Here is a 19,128-nt window from a genome sequence, read left to right as displayed (position 1 = left end):
CTGTATATGCATGAGGCTATGTAGTCCGGTGGTTCTCAGAGATTATCTGCCGATCCCTGGGGATCCCTGAGTCCCATTCAAGAGGTCAAAGGTGTTAAAACATTTTTTTGTGATAGCAGTGGGGTGTTTGCCTTTTTCCACTAGGTTGATGTTTGTGCTCACAGTGCAGGAGCAACGGTGGGTCAAATTGATGGCACCAAGCTGTCATTTTAGTCCATCCTGCTAAGCATTCACAGGAGGTGATAATGCCAGGTTCGCTTAATATCCGTGATGATGCAGCGAAAGTTATGTTTGTTTATTTTTTATTTTATTTATTTTTTAATTTACATCCGAATTAGCATATAGTGCAACAATGATTTCAGGAGTAGATTCCTTAGTGCCCCTCACCCATTTAGCCCATCCCCCCTCCCACAACCCCTCCAGCAACCCTCTGTTTGTTCTCCAGATTTAAGAGTCTCTTCTGTTTTGTTCCCCTCCCTGTTTTTATATTATTTTTGCTTCCCTTATCTTCATCTGTTCTGTGTCTTAAAGTCCTCATATGAGTCAAGTCATATGATATTTGTCTTTCTCTGACTTCGCTTAGCATGATACCCTCTAGTTCCATCCACGCAGTTGCAAATGGCAACACCGCATTCTTTTTGATTGCGGAGTAATACTCCATTGTATATATATACCACTTCTTTTTTTATCCATTCATCCATTGATGGACATTTGGGCTCTTTCCATACTTTGGCTATTGTTGATAGTGCTGCTATAAACATCATGGTGCATGTGTCCCTTCGAAACAGCACACCTGTATCCCATGGATAAATACCTAGTAGTGCAGTTGCTGGGTCGTAGGGTAGTTCTATTTTTAGTTTTTCGAGGCCCCTCGATACTGTTTTCCAGAGTGGCTGCACCAGTTGGCATTGCCGCCAACAATGCAAAAGAGATCCTTTCTCCACACCCTCGCCACCATCTGTTGTTGCCTGAGTTGTTAATGTTAGTCATTCTGACAGGTGTGAGGTTGTATCTCATGGTGGTTTTCATTTGTATTTCCCTGATGATGGGTGATGTTGAGCATCTTTTCGTGTGTCGGCCATCTGGATGTCTTTGGAGAAGTGTCTATTCATGTCTTTTGCCCATTTCTTCACTGGATTCTTTGTTTTTTGGGTGTTGAGTTTGATAAGTTCTCTATAGATTTTGGATACTAACCCTTTATCTGATGTGTCGCTTGCAAATATCTTCTCCCATTCTGTCGGTTTCCTTTTAGTTTTGCTGATTGTTTCCTTGGCTGTGCAGAAGCTTTTTATTTTGATGAGGTCCCAATAGTTCATTTTTGCTTTTATTTCCCTTGCTTCCGCCGACATGTTGAGTAAGAAGTTGCTGCGGCCAAGATCAAAGAGGTTTTTGCCTGCTTTCTCCTCGAGGATTTTGATGACTTCCTGTCTTACGTTGAGGTCTTTCATCCATTTTGAGTTTATTTTTGTGTATGGTGTGAGAAAGTGGCCCAGGTTCATTCTTCTGCATGTCACCATCCAGTTTTCCCAGCACCACTTGCTGAAGAGACAATCTTTATTCCATTGGATATTCTTTCCTGCTTTGTCAGATTAGTTGGCCATACGTTTGTGGGTCCATTTCTGGGTTCTCTATTCTGTTCCATTGAGCTGTCTATTTTTGTGCCGTATTTTTTATTTTTTTAATGATTACTTTTGAGAGAAAGGGAGCGTGAGCTGGGGAGGGGCAGAGAGCAGAGACAGAACATGAAGCAGGCTCCAGGCTCTGAGCTGTCAGCACATAGCCCAACATAGGGGCTCAAACCCACAAATCGTGAGATCATGACCTGAGCCGAAGTTGGATGCTTACCCTACTGAGCCACCCAGGTGCCCCGAAAACTACAAGTTTTATTAATTCTCCACGCTTGAATATTCTGTGTGCTGAAATGGGAAGAATGCGTCAAGCACTTCCAAAGGACATACAGAAGTTTGGTGGATGTTTTGAAAAAGCTCGTATATGTAACTGTTTTGAGCTAGGAGCTGAACTCAGACTGCTTTTTTTATGGTCCATCATCTTTACTTGAAAAGAATGCCTGACCGACATCATGGTTCGTTAGACTTGGGAAGGTGAACATTTTCTCAGAAATGAACAGCAAACCTGCCACTTCAAGGAAAAGCTGAAATATTTCTTACTGATGAAAAACTAGTGTTTTCTGGAGAAAATGAGAATTTTGGAAAACTTACATTCAGCATCATGAGCTTGAGAACTTCCCAGTAGCTACACTTTTCTGATAAGATCAGTGGGGATATTAATGAATGTGATTTTTTGATATTGAATAATAAAAGGTGTTAACATTTGGAAGATCTGCATAACTAAGTGAACCGGTGTTTTCCTCATGACCAGTGCGTGCAAAATATACCCTCAAATTGCAAGAGACTCACAGATTTTAACATAACCAGACTACGAAAATTTCATTGACGGGATTTCATATTTGACATTGCAACTAACCTTTAGGAAATCTGTGTTGAGTTTTGTGTTGCATTAAAGGAGGAATAGCCACAGTTCTGAAAAGGCTGTTAAAATACTCGATCGTTGATATGCACTTGAACTGAGAGTCTTTGGTGTTCTCAGTTTTTTTAATTTTTTTTTTTTTTTTAACATTTATATTTATTTTTGAGACAGGGAGAGAGAGAGAGACGGAGCATGAACGGGGGAGGGGCAGAGAGAGAGGGAGACACAGAATTGGAAGCGGGCTCCAGGCTCTGAGCTGTCAGCCCAGAGCCTGACGCAGGGCTCGAACTCACAGACTGCGAGATCATGACCCGAGCTGAAGTCGGACGCTTAACCGACTGAGCCACCCAGGCGCCCCGGTGTTCTCAGTTTTTAAGAGAGTTCTGAGAACTGTTCAGGTAGATGCCAACATGGACTGTGGAGCTATTTGCTGAGGTTTGATTCTTTGCTTTATTATTAATTTGCTTTATTTGCTTTATTATTAATTATAATTAATGATGTAACTGGCAAGTTACCTACTTTTTTTTTCTTTAAGATTTTATTTTTAAGTAATCTCTACACCCAATATGGGGCTCAAACTCACAACCTGAGCTCAAAAGCCACATGTTCTACCTGACTGAGCCAGCCAGGTGCCCCAAGCTACTTACTTTGTCTCAGTTTTCTCACACATAAAATGGGGCTGATAATAGTAAGGTTTTTAATGAGGATGAGTAAATTAACAATGAAGTACTTAGAACTGTGCCTGGAACATGGCATGCTTTGGATTTACTATCATTGTAGTTCGTTCTGTGAAAAATGAGGAATTTGCTCTCTTACACATCCTAGCCATAGCTAACACTGTCTCCTTTCTCCAGCCTTCCAGTACAACTCTAATTTTTATTGAAATTAGACTTTAATGTGCAGTATTTAACCATGTAGACATAGTTCACAAACTGCTGTGTAGTATGTGATGGCTCTGTTTCTTACATAATTTTTGTTTTTCCCCTAGTTAATAAGTACTTTTTGTTACTTTTTGGTTTAGTCTTAAGTTACTACCTAATCTCATCCCCGAACTTTGACAGATCTGTGAACCTTAGAGTCTGTGCGTTCTTTTCTGTGTTCCTCGGTGTCCTCTGTCTCCTGTGGGCTTGGTTGTCATCTGGATCTGCTGGACAGCTGTCACTTTGTGACTTGCTTTCATCATCCTTAGCGATTTCCTTTTCCTCTTCTGTTTGGATTTTCCTTGACCTTGTATCTTTCTCTTTTCTTGGTTTACTGTCTCATTTTTCTGGAGCCTCAGCATATCTAATTAAGTTTATTCGACCAGCATGTTTGGATTATGGTTTTTGTCTTAGTAGAGAAATCCAGGTGACACGTATCTTCCATGAAAATTTTGAAGGCGTTGCTCCACTGTATGTTAGCTTACAGGGTTGAAGAATCCTATTCATCTATTCATTCAACACGTATTTTGATTTTCTGTCTTTTGTGTGGCCTGCTTTTTCATTTGAAGATTTGTTCTTGGTATTAAAATTTCCAGATGGACTATCTTTCATTGTGGACTTGGTGTTTTTATTGATGTTTTCTTCCTCCCCTTGCAGGCTCTCTTTTCCTCCAGCTTCCATTTTGCTCCCTGATTAGTTCAGCCTCCTGTCTGATGCCCAGGTCTTCAGATGTCTGATGATTCTCGAGACTCCATTCATGTTTAAAAGTGACACACTTTAGGGCACCTGGGGGGCTCAGTCGGTTGAGAGTCCGACTTTAGCTCAGGTCATGATCACACAGCTCGTGAGCTCAAGCCTTGCATCCGGCTCTGCTGACTGCTCAGAGCCTGGAGCCTGCTTCGGATTCTGTGTCTCCCACTTTCTCTGCCCCTTCACCTACCACTTCGTGCGTGCTCTCTCTCTCACTCTCTCTCAAAAATAAATAAACATTAAAAAAAAAAAATAAAAGTGACACACTTTTAAAACCTGACTGGGAGCTCAGTGTGCGTGGTCTGGATTTGTTAGCTGGTGAATTTCTGTGTAGACATGGCCACTTTTTCATTGGAGGAACTCCCAAGCGTCAGAATCCTCTGGCTCTTTTGACAGAGCTGTCTTCTCTAGAAGGAATTCCTTGGGATATAAACCTGAGCCCTAGAACTCTGGAAGTCAGGTGCAGAAAATGACTGGAAGTCTAACTCTTCACTGAGAAGACTTGGCTAGCCTCTGTTTTCAGTGCAAACCCTCCTTAGCTGTTTGTGGAGTCTTCAGTCTCATGGAATCCTAAATTTCTGTGTTCCCTCCAAAATGTAAGGGTCCTTTGTTATTTGTGGAGAGATCTGTGGGTTCAAGCGCTACTGACAGAGTTTCAGGGTTCCCGTTTGGAGTCCTGCCCTTGATCCTGGTTTCAGAAATCCTCTGATGCTTTTAGATACCTGAGCCTTTCTAGGGGTCTCCAAGCAGGTCTGCTTTTTTCCTGTTTGCAAAATGCCCTACCTAAAGAGGCCCTGTCAGTTTCAGCTTTCTCTGGCCTAAGTCAGTGGACATTGTTTGTTGACATTCCATATCTGCTGTTTATTTCTGTTTTTTTCCTGATGGGTATGCACATATACATATGCATATCTAGCAAAACACCTCATACCCGTATCATCTGATTGTATGTCTTAAGAGATGTCCTTGAATATACAGTTTTAGTATCTAGCGTTGTTAAAAGTAAGGGCTTTTCACCGGAGCAGTTTTATGGACAATCAGTGCTGTCCTTTGACCTTTTGAGGTTTGCCTCTGTACTAAATAACTTTGGTGACTCTACTCTTTGAGTTCTCACCTTGTTCACCAAATTTATCGACTGCCTAAATAATATTAGTTACGTGTTCTACTTCGCCAAAATGTCCTGCAAATGTACTAGTAGGACTTTTTTTCTTTTTGTGAAGCGTAAGGCCCTGTGTGCTTAGATAGTTCACCTCTTATTTTCTCCACCTTTCCGTTTTAGAAAGAAAACACTTTAAAGGAAAAGTTACAAGTTGAGGGGAAATGGCGCTCCATCTTTCTTCCACTACTCTTGCTTTCATTCTTGAATATTTCAGCAAGCGCATGGATGATCGTCCAACACCGTGGCAGTCTCCAATCCTTGACTTCCATAGCTCCTGCGACCATCTTCTCTACGTCAGCCATCTCCTCATGTGGTCCCTTGCTGGTGTATTTCCTTTAAGACCTTTCAGCCCACCTCCCTCTCTGACCCACATTTTATCTTTCCAGTTTACTTCACACTTCTCTCATCTTATTAAAGCCTCCAGACTGTTGATCTGATCACACCCGTACTGTCTACTGCTCATCCTTCCCCAATCTAGATCTGTGTCCTAACACTCGAAAGTTTTCTTGCAGATACTTTTTTTTTTTTTTTTTTAGTTTTAAAAATTCACAAAAGTAAAAATACTACATACGCACATGGTTTATTTAAAGACGCAGGATTTTAGGATTTATTTATAAGAAAAAGAGTATGCAGTTGCCTTTTTCTGTTTTTCCGTTCCCAAGGCTCTCATTTTCAACTTTTGTAGCTGTTGCTTTCGGTATTTTCTTTCATATTTCTTAATAACAGGCTTATTTTTCCCCTTGCAGTTCCTTTAAATTGAAGTGTAATGTACTGATTCTAAATTTTATGCACAACTGACCCTTGAACAATGTGGAGGTTAGAGGCACTGATCCCAACACTGTGGAAGATCGTAACTATTAATAGCCAACCGTTGACGGGAAGCCTTACTGATCACACAGCGGATTAACATATTTTGTATGTTACATGCACTGTGTACTATGAACTAGAGAAAAGAAAATGTTATTAAAAAATAAGGAAGAGAAAATGTACTTACAGAATTGTATATATTGAAAAAAAATCTACATACAAGAGAGCCCTTGCAGTACAAACCATGTTGTTCGAGGATCGACTGTGTTCCAAATTGATCACCATTATAAGTCTGGTTAATGTCCATCACCATACAGTTACAAATTTTTTTTTTTTTTCATTTTTTTTTTTTTCAACGTTTATTTATTTTTGGGACAGAGAGAGACAGAGCATGAATGGGGGAGGGGCAGAGAGAGAGGGTGACACAGAATCAGAAACAGGCTCCAGGCTCTGAGCCATCAGCCCAGAGCCCGACGCGGGGCTCGAACTCCCGGACCGCGAGATCGTGACCTGGCTGAAGTCGGACGCTTAACCGACTGCGCCACCCAGGCGCCCCCAGTTACAAATTTTTATGTGTGCGTGATGAGAACTTAAAATCTACTCTCAGCAACCTTTGAGTATATAATATAGTATTATTCACTATAGTCACCATGTTCTGCATTACACCCCCCATGACTGACTTATTTTATACCTGGAAGTTTGTACTTTTTTAACTCCCTTCACCCATTTTGCCTACTCCCAAGTAGCCTCTGGTAACACCAATCTCTTCTCTGTATCTATGAGCTCCTTTTTTCTTTCTTTTTAAACTTTCAGATTCCACACAGTATTTGTCGTTCTCTGACTTCTCTTAGCATAATGGTCTCAGGGTCCATCTATGTTGTCACAAGTGACAAGATTTTCTTTTTTTTCTGACTGAAAAATCCTGCGTATACATACCATGTCTTCTTCATCCATTCGTTGATGGATACTTAGGTTGTGTCCATATCTTGGCTATTGTACATAATGCTGCAATGAACACGGGGATGCATATGTGACCTCAAGTTTGTGTTTTCCTTTTCATTGGATAAATACTCAAAAGTGGAATTAGTGGGTCATATGGCGGTTCTACTTTTAATCCTTCAAGGAACCCCCATACTGTATCCATAGTGGCTGTGACGATTTCCGTTCCCACCAAAAGTGCACAGCGATCCCTTTTCTTCACACCCTTGCTACCACTTCTTATTTCTTTTTGATAATAGCCATTCTAACACGTGCGAAGTGATAGTTCATTAGGTTTTGATTTGCATTTCCCTGACGATTAGTGATGCGGAGCTATTTTTCATGTGTCTCTGGACCATCGGTATCTTCTCTTGGGAAAAATGTCTATTCAGATTTTCCGCCCCTTTTTAAAATTGCTTTTTTAAACATTTTTTGCTATTCAGTTATGTGAGTTCTTTATATATAATTTTTTATGGTAGCCCTTTGTCAGATATGTGATTTGCACATATTTTCTCTCCAGTAGGTTGCCTTTTTGTTTCACGGTTGGTTTCCTTTGCTGTGCAGAACATTTTTAGATTGATGGGGAACACTTAACTTACTTTTGCTTTGTTGTCTTGCTTTCTGTGTCACATCCAAAAAAACCATTGTCAAGACTGTTGTCAAGGAGCTTACCACCTATTTTCTTCTAGGGTTTTTGTGCTTTCAGGTCTTTTAAGTCTTTTGTCCATTTTTATGTTTGGTGTAAGATAATGGTTCAGTTTCATTGTTTTTGCCTGTGACTGTCCAGTTTTCCCCGTACTGTTTTTTGAAGAGACTGTTCTTTCCCCATTGGATGTTCTTGGCTCTTTTGTCTTCTCTTAGTTGACCATACATACATAGATTTCTGGGCTCTCTGTTCTGTTCCACTGATCTGCATGTCTGTTTTGATTACAATTGCTTTGTAATATGGTTTGAAATTGGACCATGATGCTTCCAGCTCTGTTCTTCTCAAGATTGCTTTGACTGTTCATGGTCTTTTGTGATTCCATACACATTTCAGGGTTGTTTGTTGTATGTCTTGGTAAATGCCATTGGAATGTTGATAGGGATTGCATCGAATCTGTTGAATGCTTCCAGTAGTATGGACATTTTAACGATATAAATTCTTCTAATCCATGAGCATAGAATATCTTTACATACATTTGCGTCTTCAGTTTCTTTCATCAGTTTCTTACTGTTTTCATTGTATGGGTCTTTTGCTCCTGTGGTTAAACTTCCTCCTAGTTCAATTCTTTCTGATGCGATTGTTTCTTAATTTTGGTTTCTGCTAGCTCATTATTAGCGTATAGACACGCAACAGATTTTTGTATGTTGGTTTTGTATCTTACAGCTTTACTGAAATCATTTAGTCTAACCGTTTTTTGGTAGAGTCTTTAGTTTCCTGTATTTAATATGCCGTCTGCACATGGTGACGGTTTTACCCCTGTTTCCGATTCGGATGCCTTTAATTTCTTGCCTGATTGCTACTACTTAATCTTTCAGTGCTAAGGCATTAACTGTTGACTTCCCACTGTGGATGATGGGGAATCAGCCTTCTTTCTTCCTTGCACCTTTTATCATACATGCACATACGTACTTTCTGCCCTCTACAACTTCCTAATTGTTGGGTGATGTAGCTATTGGAGTGTTTACGTTACTATGACCGTATAGGTCATTCTGAGCTTATTTTTCTCCGGTTTCGTTTCCCTCCTTTTCTTTTGGGTCATTTGCCATTAGTACAAACAAATCTTAATCTCTCTCTCGAACTCTTCCTAGACCTCCATAATACCCCATTTCTGTGCCTTTTCATCACAGCAAAACTCCTTGACCGGGTTGTCTGTCCTGTCTTGCTCTCCTTCCTGCCGCCCCATCCTCTCTACTACTGCTGGCTGCTCCAGTCGGACTTTCGTCTCTGCCACTCGGTCGAGAAGACTTTCGTCACTACTGAGCACGAATGGCCTACACCTTGCCAAGACAAAGATTAAATCTAAGTTTGCGTCTTACTCAGCCTTTCCTCGGCTTTTGATGTGTTCGACCGCTCCCTCCTCGAAACACTTCTTCACTTGGTTTCTGGGATTCTGTACAGACCTAATTTTCTTCCTGTGGCATTGGTCATTCCCTCTGTGTTTCGTGTGCTGATTGCACCCCTTCTTGCAATTTTCCTCTCAAAAATGCTTGCGTGCCCCAGGGCTTTCTCCTGCCCCGTTTTCTTTGCCTTCCTTAGGTAACCTAATCCCTTCCCATGGCTTCAAGCATCAGCTGTTGGCTCCAAAATGTCAAGCTTTGGCCCAGAGCTTCCCAGAACTCCAGACCTAGATGTCCATTTGCCTATTCAGCATCCTCATTTAGTTGTTTAATAAGCATTTGAAGTATTCCATGGCCACCGCCAAATTCTAGGGTTCCACTCCCTACCGGATTCTCCAGCCCACTTCCCTGTCCTAGTATAAGCTGTCATGCAGTGGCTCAGGCCAACTATCTGTCAATCTGCCTTGGTTCCTTTCTTCCACATCCAGCTCATCACTACCTTTTGGTTGCCTATTAAAGACCTTTCTGTAATTCCACCTGTCCCACGGCTCCCCTGCCACAACCCTAATGTGATTCCTGCCTAGATTGCCAAGTGCCACTTCCTAACTGGTCTCCTTACTTCCCCCTTTCCCTAATGCGTCCACCATCCCTCAGAGTGGTTCTGATACATTAAACCAGATCATTCTGCCGCTTAAAACCTTCCCATGGCTTTGTTATGCCTTGAATTAAACCCAGACCCCTTCTCTGAAGCCTCCTTGATCTGAGCCTTGCCCACCATTAGCCTCAGATCCCCATCTCCCTCCATTTCCTGGGCGTGGTGGGTTTTTCTATGCTGCGTCCTATTTCTTCCATCCCGAGGCCTTTGTTCTTGTTCTACCTCCTTATTGCGGAATGCCTTTCTCCCCCAGTATCTTCCCTCCACCAGCACTTTCTCATTGTTGTGGTTTCAACTCAGATACTGCTTGGGATACAGTGCCGTCCTGATGCAACCGAAAGCAGCACTTTTACTTCATCACATTCCTTTGTTATCTTCTCCGTAGCACCTCTTGTACCTGAAACTACATTAATATGTTTTCAGAATTTCAGTCTAGAATATAATTTCTCCCCCGTATCCTGAGCCCTTGGAACACTATCTGAGACACAGGAGGAATGTTTCCTGACAAGATTCATGGAAAAAGGAAGCAGTGCATTTTGAATGTTGCGTTTACTTTGTATATTCCCATTCTCCATCAGGAAATAGAGAAAAATGATTCCAACTAGGGAACCTTTCATTTGTTTAGGCAGCATTTCAAGGTGCTTTAAATTCCGAGGACATTAGACCTTCCCCTACCGTGTTCACTTATGAGTGTGAAAAAAAAAAAAAAAAAAAAGCCATTGGAGGCAAATTGTATGACTTTGGGATAACCCCTTTGTTTTCTCCGTATCTCCTAGATAAGGGTTGGTCGCCAGCTTTGTATGAGTGTTATGTGTTGTTTATGTCATAAAGGTTTTACATCATCAATCATATTGGGATGTAAAATATTGTTACGGTGTAACAGTTGGCTTTGTGAATGTATTTAACTGGGAATAGAATCAAGTGTGTGACCAGATTCACCATCAAACATGCTTCAAGCTTTTCACTGATTCTTCTCCATATGATATCTTAAAGGGAGGTAATTTTTTACTTGACTTTTGCCGGTCGGTGTAATTTTTAAATTGTTACAAGCTCCGGATGGGTGGAAATATGTTAGTCTAAATAATAAAGGGGGGGGGGGGGGACCTGGACAGAGAACTTAATAATTTATAGGTAAACAGAACTCTTAAATTATATGTTACTTGGATTTATCTGGCACTTCTGTCGCTGCCAGTGTCAATTTCATTTGATGGCTCTTTGGCTGAAACCCTGTTAGAGTTTCCAGAAAGCTCCTGTGCTTACACCATTTGGCTTTGGAGTTCTAGTGAATGGCCGGCTTCCAGCTCTGAGGAAGTAAGGTCCCAAGAGATCAGGAGAATTTAGCTGGGGAGAGGATAAGTGTGAAGATGGGTATCTGAGCTATGACAGATCATCTGTGTCTTGTCCTGGCCTTCAGGGGGGCAGGTGTGCGGATGGAAATGAGCAGTCAGACTAGCTCGGATTGAACGAGGTGCATTGAGACCATCATGTGTCCTGCAGATGATTTTCGGTGGTTTTTTTTTTCTTTTTAGCAAGTCAGGTAAAGTTTCCAAATTGGCAGGTTCCTCTGTCCCTTCTTCCTTGCCCCATCTCTAGGACTCAGCGTTTTCCTGTATTCTCCATACAATTGCTTACACTCGCCTTTCCAACATTTTTGTCCTAAACTTCTTTCTCTTTCCAATTGGGTTTGCTGAGGCTGTCTCAGGTTGTGGACTCTAAGTTATAAAAGAGAGGCCTTAAGCTCCCCAGAAAGAATCCTTCTAAATAGGTGTTTAGCCCATCAAATAAGAAGGCATGTGTTTTGCACGGGTGCCTTTTTATTTTTTTTTTTTAAATTTTTTTTTTTTCAACGTTTATTTATTTTTGGGACAGAGAGAGACAGAGCATGAACGGGGGAGGGGGAGAGAGAGAGGGAGACACAGAATCGGAAACAGGCTCCAGGCTCTGAGCCATCAGCCCAGAGCCCGACGCGGGGCTCGAACTCCTGGACCGCGAGATCGTGACCTGGCTGAAGTCGGACGCTTAACCGACTGCGCCACCCAGGCGCCCCACGGGTGTCTTTTTAAAGCGCTTCCCCACCTACGCTGGACTTTTGTCATGTGCATGGACTGACTCTCAGTATTGACCAGCCTGTCACAACATGGCTAGACATACCACACAGCTGTTCCTCTTTGTTCAGGTTCAAAACTAAGGAAGGAGCAGAGGAAGAGCTAGGATCATGGCTGCACACGAAATACTCAAAACTGAAAATACATGATTCAAGGGGGAGAAGAGACTCTCCCACGCTAATTTATTCCTCTTGATCTTCAGAAAGTCTTTATGTATTGAGTTCTGGATCCAGTGGTTACGGGCCTAGAATACAGAATCTTGTTTGATTTCATCCATAATACCCTCCGCATCTCTATTTTAACAGGGCAGTCCTATACTGCATCGAAATGTTAATTCTTTAAGAGAGCGAATGTCCGCCTTCCAGTCAGCTTTTCACTGCATCAAGGAGAATGAAAAAATGACTGACTTCCCCGAAGTCTCAGAGGCAGAAGGAGAAGTCACGACAACAGGCTTGAGTGAGTAGAAGGAATTCAGTTTGGACTTCTGTGTTGATTCAGACGAGCCTCTGAGGTATAAAAAAGATGGCGTTCCACAGTGTGAAGGCAGTCTTTTCTGAGCAGAGCTCGGTATTTTTAAATGGAGCCTAACACTTAAAATTTGGGAAATTTCACACAAAAATTTAGATTTCTGGTTTGTCTTGGAACAAACTTGCTATCAGGCATTCCTGAGCCTACGTCTCCACATGGCCGCGATTAAGTTTTAAGTGTTAACATGTCAGAGCCAGTTAGCTCGTTTCATCTTCAGAATAAGGCATGTGGCAAATGCGAGCGTTCAACCCGTGATCTTTAGAGGCTTATTATTAAGTTTGGCAAGCATTTCTACGAATGCCAAACACCGAACCCCGATATTATAAACAGATAGATCTAATCTGACATCTTAATAGCCTGTCACATTCTTTACCATAACTTTAGGTTGTAATTCATTTGGTTATTTTTGCCTGTCGCTTTTGATTTTCCAATCACAGAGCATTTGAAACATCAGAATTAGACAAAATCTTGGCATTGGCGTAATCATCACAGCCATTCCTCTGGTGCTTTGCAACTCTAAGGTTCCAGATGATTTGGTTTTGGTTTCTCGAACCACCTTCGGGCACATTCCAGCACCTCCCCATGTGCAAGACACATCTAGTTCATCTGCCTGACCCATTCTGCTGCACCCGTTTATATTTGTAGTTTGTAACTTACCTATTTTTCTCTTGTGACCTGCATTTGCAAATATTTTACGGCCATGATCGCTGTAGTTCTGCAGACGATTAAATTCACTTTTTGTATCTAGGAAGAACAGAGGCACATTGTGTCCGGGCTTTTCATAAAATCTTACGTAGTCAAAGCAGAACCAGCGTTAGAACATAACCACATCCTTTAAAATGCTTTAAAGGAAAGGGTCCATCGTAAACTTTAAAATAGAGTGAGATACTATAACAGACATGGAAATGTGTATTAATATATTTTAGTACCTTTTTAAAGTCTAGAAGAAAACTCTCGTAATGTTTGTTATCCTTTTAGTAGTGATGTTCTCTTGCCTCACAGTTAGATTTCTCTCCTGAATAGAAAAATGTCCTTCTCACTGGCAAAGTGTTTAGGTTCAAGCGTTACGTTTTACTAAAGTCATTATCGACGAAATTTTAAAACGATACCGGAAAAGAAAAATATTTATGCTTGTGTTAATGTTTTTATTTTGTATACGTAGCCAAAAAGGAAAGGCTTGGGCAGTGTCCACAGTTTGAGTTCTCTGCAGATTTATCTTCCAAACGTCGAAGGATATCCTCTCAGAGCAGCTCTGATGAAAATCTCCCTGACGCAGTTGATCTCCAGATATCCCGTAGAGCCCCTTCTCCTAATACAGGCACAATGTGTGCTGTTGAAACTTCTCCTGCAGATTTTTCTGAGGTAATTCACTTACTAGAATCATAGGAAAATGAAGCTTTGGTTTTCTGGCTAGGCGGTTTTAAGACTGTCCGAACCCTTTTTCAGTTATGGTACCTTGTACTTCTATACCACAGCTGAGTTTTAAATTGCACTGTGTGTGTGTGTGTGTGTGTGTGTGTGTGTGTGTGTGTGTGTGTATTTCCTACTTGCTAAATTTTTGTTGTTGTTGGCTTAATGGTTATTAGACCATTGTTATTAGACCATGGTTATTAGATTAATATGTTGCTTTTGGTTACAGAAAAACATTTTATGAAAGTATTAAGCCTTCTGGTCTTCTGCTTGCGAGGAATTGTTCTAGATACTGGTGGTACCGCGGTGAGAAATCACAGTCCTGCCCTTGAGCAGCTTTTCGACTGCTGGAGGAGGCAGACGTAGGAGCATATTATTTACACGTAACTGGCGAATGAGTTGAGGATTATATATGGGCTGTGCAGCTCAGGTGTGGGGGTCTTATTGCCACCCATAAGTGGCACCAGTAAGTTGAACTGCCACCAATAAGAATTAGTGAAGAATTAGTGAAATATTTCCAGTTAAACCTAACTGGTTTAATACCAGCTGGGAAGCAGGCTGCTGTTTAGCTGCCCTTTGCTCTGCTTGCTTCTTCCAAGTAGCTGGAGGGATTTTTGTTGCTTATAACTACTTGAAGCCTGTCAAGATTATCAAAAGATGGTAAGCAGTGTGAAATAATACTGTTGAAGATCCTTGACCTTCACTCACACGTAGACAGGAAGCTAGTTAGCTCATCACTGGCTTTCCTTGCTTTAATTGTGCTGTGATACAGCAGGTTCCCATAGCTTCAGTGAGAGGAGACACCTGACACCATTAGAGCTGGAACATTCCTGGCACCTTCTCTGTCACGTAGATTCAGTGCGTCTCCTATCGATCTTATCTGGACCCGCATAATGAATGTTTGATAGTCATTAAAGATTCTTCAGGGTCCAGTAGGTTTCATTTGTATCTTGGAGTCACTTACAATCTCCGCTCCCTCTGCTTTTTCCTCCCGGATATGAAATCATCGTCTGACAGAACCAGTCGTTTCTCATCAGAACTTTGATTGTTTGGACATACACCACGATTTAGAAATGGCTTCCACAGTAATATGAGTGTGTTTTCTGTCCTAGCCATTGATGGTTTTCCTAGCCTAGCTATTGATATCCTGTTGTTTGATTAGTAATTATATAACATCCTTCGTTAATTTTGAGAATTTTCTCTTTAGAATCAGTTAATACGGTTTTGTAGACTTCGAACAATAAGGCAACAAAAATGTGTCCTATAAACTTTTACTAGGGAGCTGAAATTTGTTTGGTAGGATGTTTAGGCTGCAGATGTTTTTAGTTCCATTCCTGTATTTTGTAACAATGAGGCAGATAATGATTGATTGGCTTAACATCAGATTTCCAGATAATCTGTAATGCTTACTCAAATCTTTACAAAGATGTCAGTACTCCTGTAAGTAGTAAGATTTAATATTTCTTTAATTTTTTTCCTCCCAAGAAATCTTTTGAATCTGGTTTAACGCAGTCTGGATATTTAGTTGAAGAGTCTGTTTCACTTTCAGATCTCACAGAAGCTTCAAGTGGTAAGTGTTTAATCTTTCCTTAATACATGCCAATTCACCCATTGAAACATATTGTTCAGTGGATATTTATGTTTCAGCATTTACCTATATGCTGAAATTTGGGAAAACTGAAACGGTGCCCTCCATTTGAGGAGCTCACAGTCTAGTACAAATGTTTCAGAATTCTTGTTATATGAGAGATGACTTTTATTTTTTTTGAACTGCCACAGTAAGAATTAGTGAAATATTTCCAAGCTGGTAGAATCCATTATAAAAAACAGAATCTCTGAACCCTTAACTAGTGTATTTTGTAAGACAAAACACTGCACATGTTGTTTTTGGTTTTTAAGTTTGTGGAAAGGGACCAGCATTCCAAACTTGCCCCAAATCAGTATGCTTATATGGAGTGAAAGTTACCTGTAAGGTATTAGGTTTACTTTCAGCCTACCTGTGTCTTGAAATCTTTTTTTTTTAATATTTATTTATTTTTGAGAGACGGAGAGGGACAACATGAGCAAGGGAGGGGCAGAGAGAGAGGGAGACACAAAATCTGAAGCAGGCTCCAGGCTCTGAGCTGTCAGCACAGAGCCCATCACAGAGCTTGAACTCATGAACCACGAGATCATGACCTGAGCAGAAGTTGGATGCTTAACTGACTAAGCCACCCAGGCTCCCCTGAAGTAACACTCGTACGTATATAGTTAGGTCTTGCTTTTTTATTTATTCTGAAAAACCCCTTCTTTTCCATGGGAGTGTTTGGCCCATTAGCTTTTCAAGTCATTATTGATAACGGTTTGATTTAAATCTACCTTTTTTGGGGGGCACCTGGGTGGCCCAGTCAGTCCAGCATCCAACTCAGTTTCGGCTCAGGTCATGATCTCACGGCTTCCTGGGTTCGAGCCCCCCATTAGGCTCTGCGCTGGCGGTGTGGATTCTGTCTCTCTCTCTGGCCCTCCCCCACTTATGCTGTCTCTCTCTCAAACTTAAAATTTTTAAATAAGTAAATAAATACCGTTTTTTCACACGTATTCTCTTCTGCTTTTTGTTCCTCTGTTTCCCTTTTGTCTTTCTTGAGTATATTTGAAATCTCCTTTTTGGAAATCCATTTATTCATTACCTTTTATCTGTTTTCAATATTAAAATATTAAAAAATATATGTATAAGTGTATATATTACATATACATATATACATATACATAGTATACACATATGGATATATGTGTATTATATATATACATATCATACATGTTATTGTATGTATGTATATACATGTATACACGCATATAGGTATATATGTATACGTGTATATATGTATACATACATATGTATTAAGTGATCTCTAGTCCTAACATGGGGCTTCAACTCACAACCCCAAGATGAAGAGTTGCATGCTTTACAGAGCCTGCCAGGCGCCCCTATCCATTACCTTTTAAACTCACCTTGTTGCATCTTTTTTGTTCATAGTTACAATTGTAATATACATCCTTAACCTTTCACAGTCTACTTAGAGTTAATACTGATAACTTCAGGTAAAAGACAGTACACCATGATGATTTATAAGAAATACAAATTGGTACAATGGATTACTACTTGGCAATGAGAAGGAGTGAAATCATGCCCTTTGTAGCAACGTGGATAGAACTAGGAGGTATTATGCTGAGTGAAATTAGCCAGAGAAAGACAGATATCATATGTTTTCATGCATATGTGGATCTTGGGAAACTTAACAGAATACTGTGGGGGAAGGGAGGGGGAAAAATAGTTACAAACAGAGAGGGAGGGAGGCAAACCCCAAGAGACTTCTTAAATACAGAGAACAAACTGAGGGTTGATGGCGGGGCAGGGGAGGGGAAAATGGGCGATGGACATTGAGGGCAATTGTTGGGATGAGCACTGGGTGTTGTATGTAAGCGATGAACCACGGGAATCTACCCCCAAAACCAAGAGTACTTTACACACCGTATGTTAGCCAATTTGACAATAAATTATATGTATTAAAAAAGAAAAAAAAGAAAAGGACCCTGGCCTTTAGTCCTTGGACATTCACTTTCAAATGGAGAGCTTTCCTCCTATTCCTCCTTTCTAATCTTATGGTCTAATGAACTTTTGCCTGCTGCTCAAAAAAAAAAAAATGAAGAAGAAATACATTTTGGTTATCTACATGAATATTCATTGAATGAGTAAATATTTGGATGACCAAATATACATCCTTCAGATAAATTTGGTGTTCATCCACAGTTCCTAAAAATACTTTAAAGCCATGAAGGTGACATAGGTGTCTTATTACTAATGAAGGTGGCTTTTGGACCCCACCCAGTGGCAGGAGCTGGTTGCTGGGCGGACCAGCCATGTGATTGGAGGGTTCAGCCCCGCCCCCTGATCTCTGAGGAGAGGAGAGGGGCTGGAGGTTGAATCAGCCAGTGACTTCACCAGTCATGGCCATGTAATGAAACCTCCATAGAAACTCAAAAAGACAAGGTTCAGAGAGCTTCCGGGTTGGTGAACATGTGGAGATGTGGGTACCTCACCCAATGTTCTCTTCATCTGGCTGGTGATTCATATCCTTCATCATTTCCTTCAATAAACTGGTAAACATAAGTGTTTCCTTGAGTTCTGAGCTGCTCTGGCAAATTCAGAGAACATAAGGAGTAGGTCCCGAGAGCCTCTTGATTGATAGCCACGCTGTCAGAAGTGGAGGTCACAATCTGGACTCGTGACTAGCATCCAAAGTCTAAGGAGGAAGTTGTTGGAACCTCTGGTCTGTAGCAGGTGGGTCAGAGGCACAGGAGACAGCCCAGGATTTGTGACTGGCATCTTAAGTGGGAGATGGGGGGGTGCGCTTGTAGAACTGAGCCCTTCACCTCCAGAAGCTGATGCTGTCTCTGGATAGTGTCAGAATTGGGTTGAATTCTTAGACACCCCACTGGTGTCTGAGAATTGCTTGCTGGTGGTCTGTCTGGGAGATTCCCTTCCCCTCATGTTAGAATTGGGTCCCGGAACCCGAATAGAGTTGGTGTTAGGGAGATAGAAGCTTTACCTACTGTATAGATCTATTTCCTATCTCCCCACCCGTGTCTTTTATGGTACTTGACACTATAGATACCCTCTGTATTTAAATCCCACAATATTTTTGCTCTCACCAATCCTATATATTGGGAGCAGAATCTTCTCTGGTTATCCTGATAGCCATCATTTCTGATGTTCTCCATTCCTTGCTGAGGATCTAAGTTTCCCTCTGGTATCATTTACCTTCAACCTGAAAAAGAACTTCCTTCAGCATTTCTTGTAATGTATGTCTTCTCTGACTTAATTTGAATCATAACATGATGGCTGAGGCACAGAGCGGTGTTAGATTTTGTAAAAGGGGGTAGAAAATACTTAGAGGAGAGCTCGCAGAGGAGAACCCACGTGATACCTCCATGATCTCCTTGCCTTCTCCACCCTGTTTTACCCACCTTGCCGGAGATGCAGCCCGTGAATCTGCCTTCCTACTCTGTTCTGCCCTCCGTATATCTGAGATGAATTTTATGGACGTTGATAGCCTCACTGGCCGTCCCTTCTGTTCCTTAATCATACCTTCTCTTTTCATTTAAGCTTCCAACCCTCCTTCCCTTCCTTTTTTTTTTTTTAAGGTATTTATAATTCATTTCTTACAAAAAATAATTCTTCAGCACAAGTGTGTTTTCTGTGCTGTTTTTCTTTTATATCAACATGCGTACATGTAAATAATTAGATATCAT

General features: G+C 41.1%; 1 protein-coding gene across 3 annotated transcripts in view; it reads left to right on the top strand.

The window, feature by feature from the left end:
• The window catches only part of CDCA2 (cell division cycle associated 2), a 48,719-nt gene that overhangs the window by 3,468 nt on the left and 26,123 nt on the right, over nt 1-19,128 (top strand). For 2 of the 3 annotated variants that reach the window (XM_047855747.1, XM_047855746.1), the window contains exons 5-7: nt 12,207-12,357; nt 13,592-13,791; nt 15,325-15,409. In XM_047855747.1, the coding sequence (XP_047711703.1) occupies nt 12,207-12,357; nt 13,592-13,791; nt 15,325-15,409 (436 nt within the window). Of the gene's footprint in view, nt 1-10,719; nt 10,794-12,206; nt 12,358-13,591; nt 13,792-15,324; nt 15,410-19,128 lie in introns of those variants that run through there. The other variant, XM_047855748.1, reaches the window with a different exon arrangement.

The sequence above is a fragment of the Prionailurus viverrinus genome, chromosome B1 (assembly GCF_022837055.1).
Source record: "Prionailurus viverrinus isolate Anna chromosome B1, UM_Priviv_1.0, whole genome shotgun sequence".
Taxonomy (NCBI): domain Eukaryota; kingdom Metazoa; phylum Chordata; class Mammalia; order Carnivora; family Felidae; genus Prionailurus; species Prionailurus viverrinus.
The sequence above is the reverse complement of the archived record's forward strand: the minus strand, read 5'-3'. Positions and strand labels throughout refer to the sequence as shown.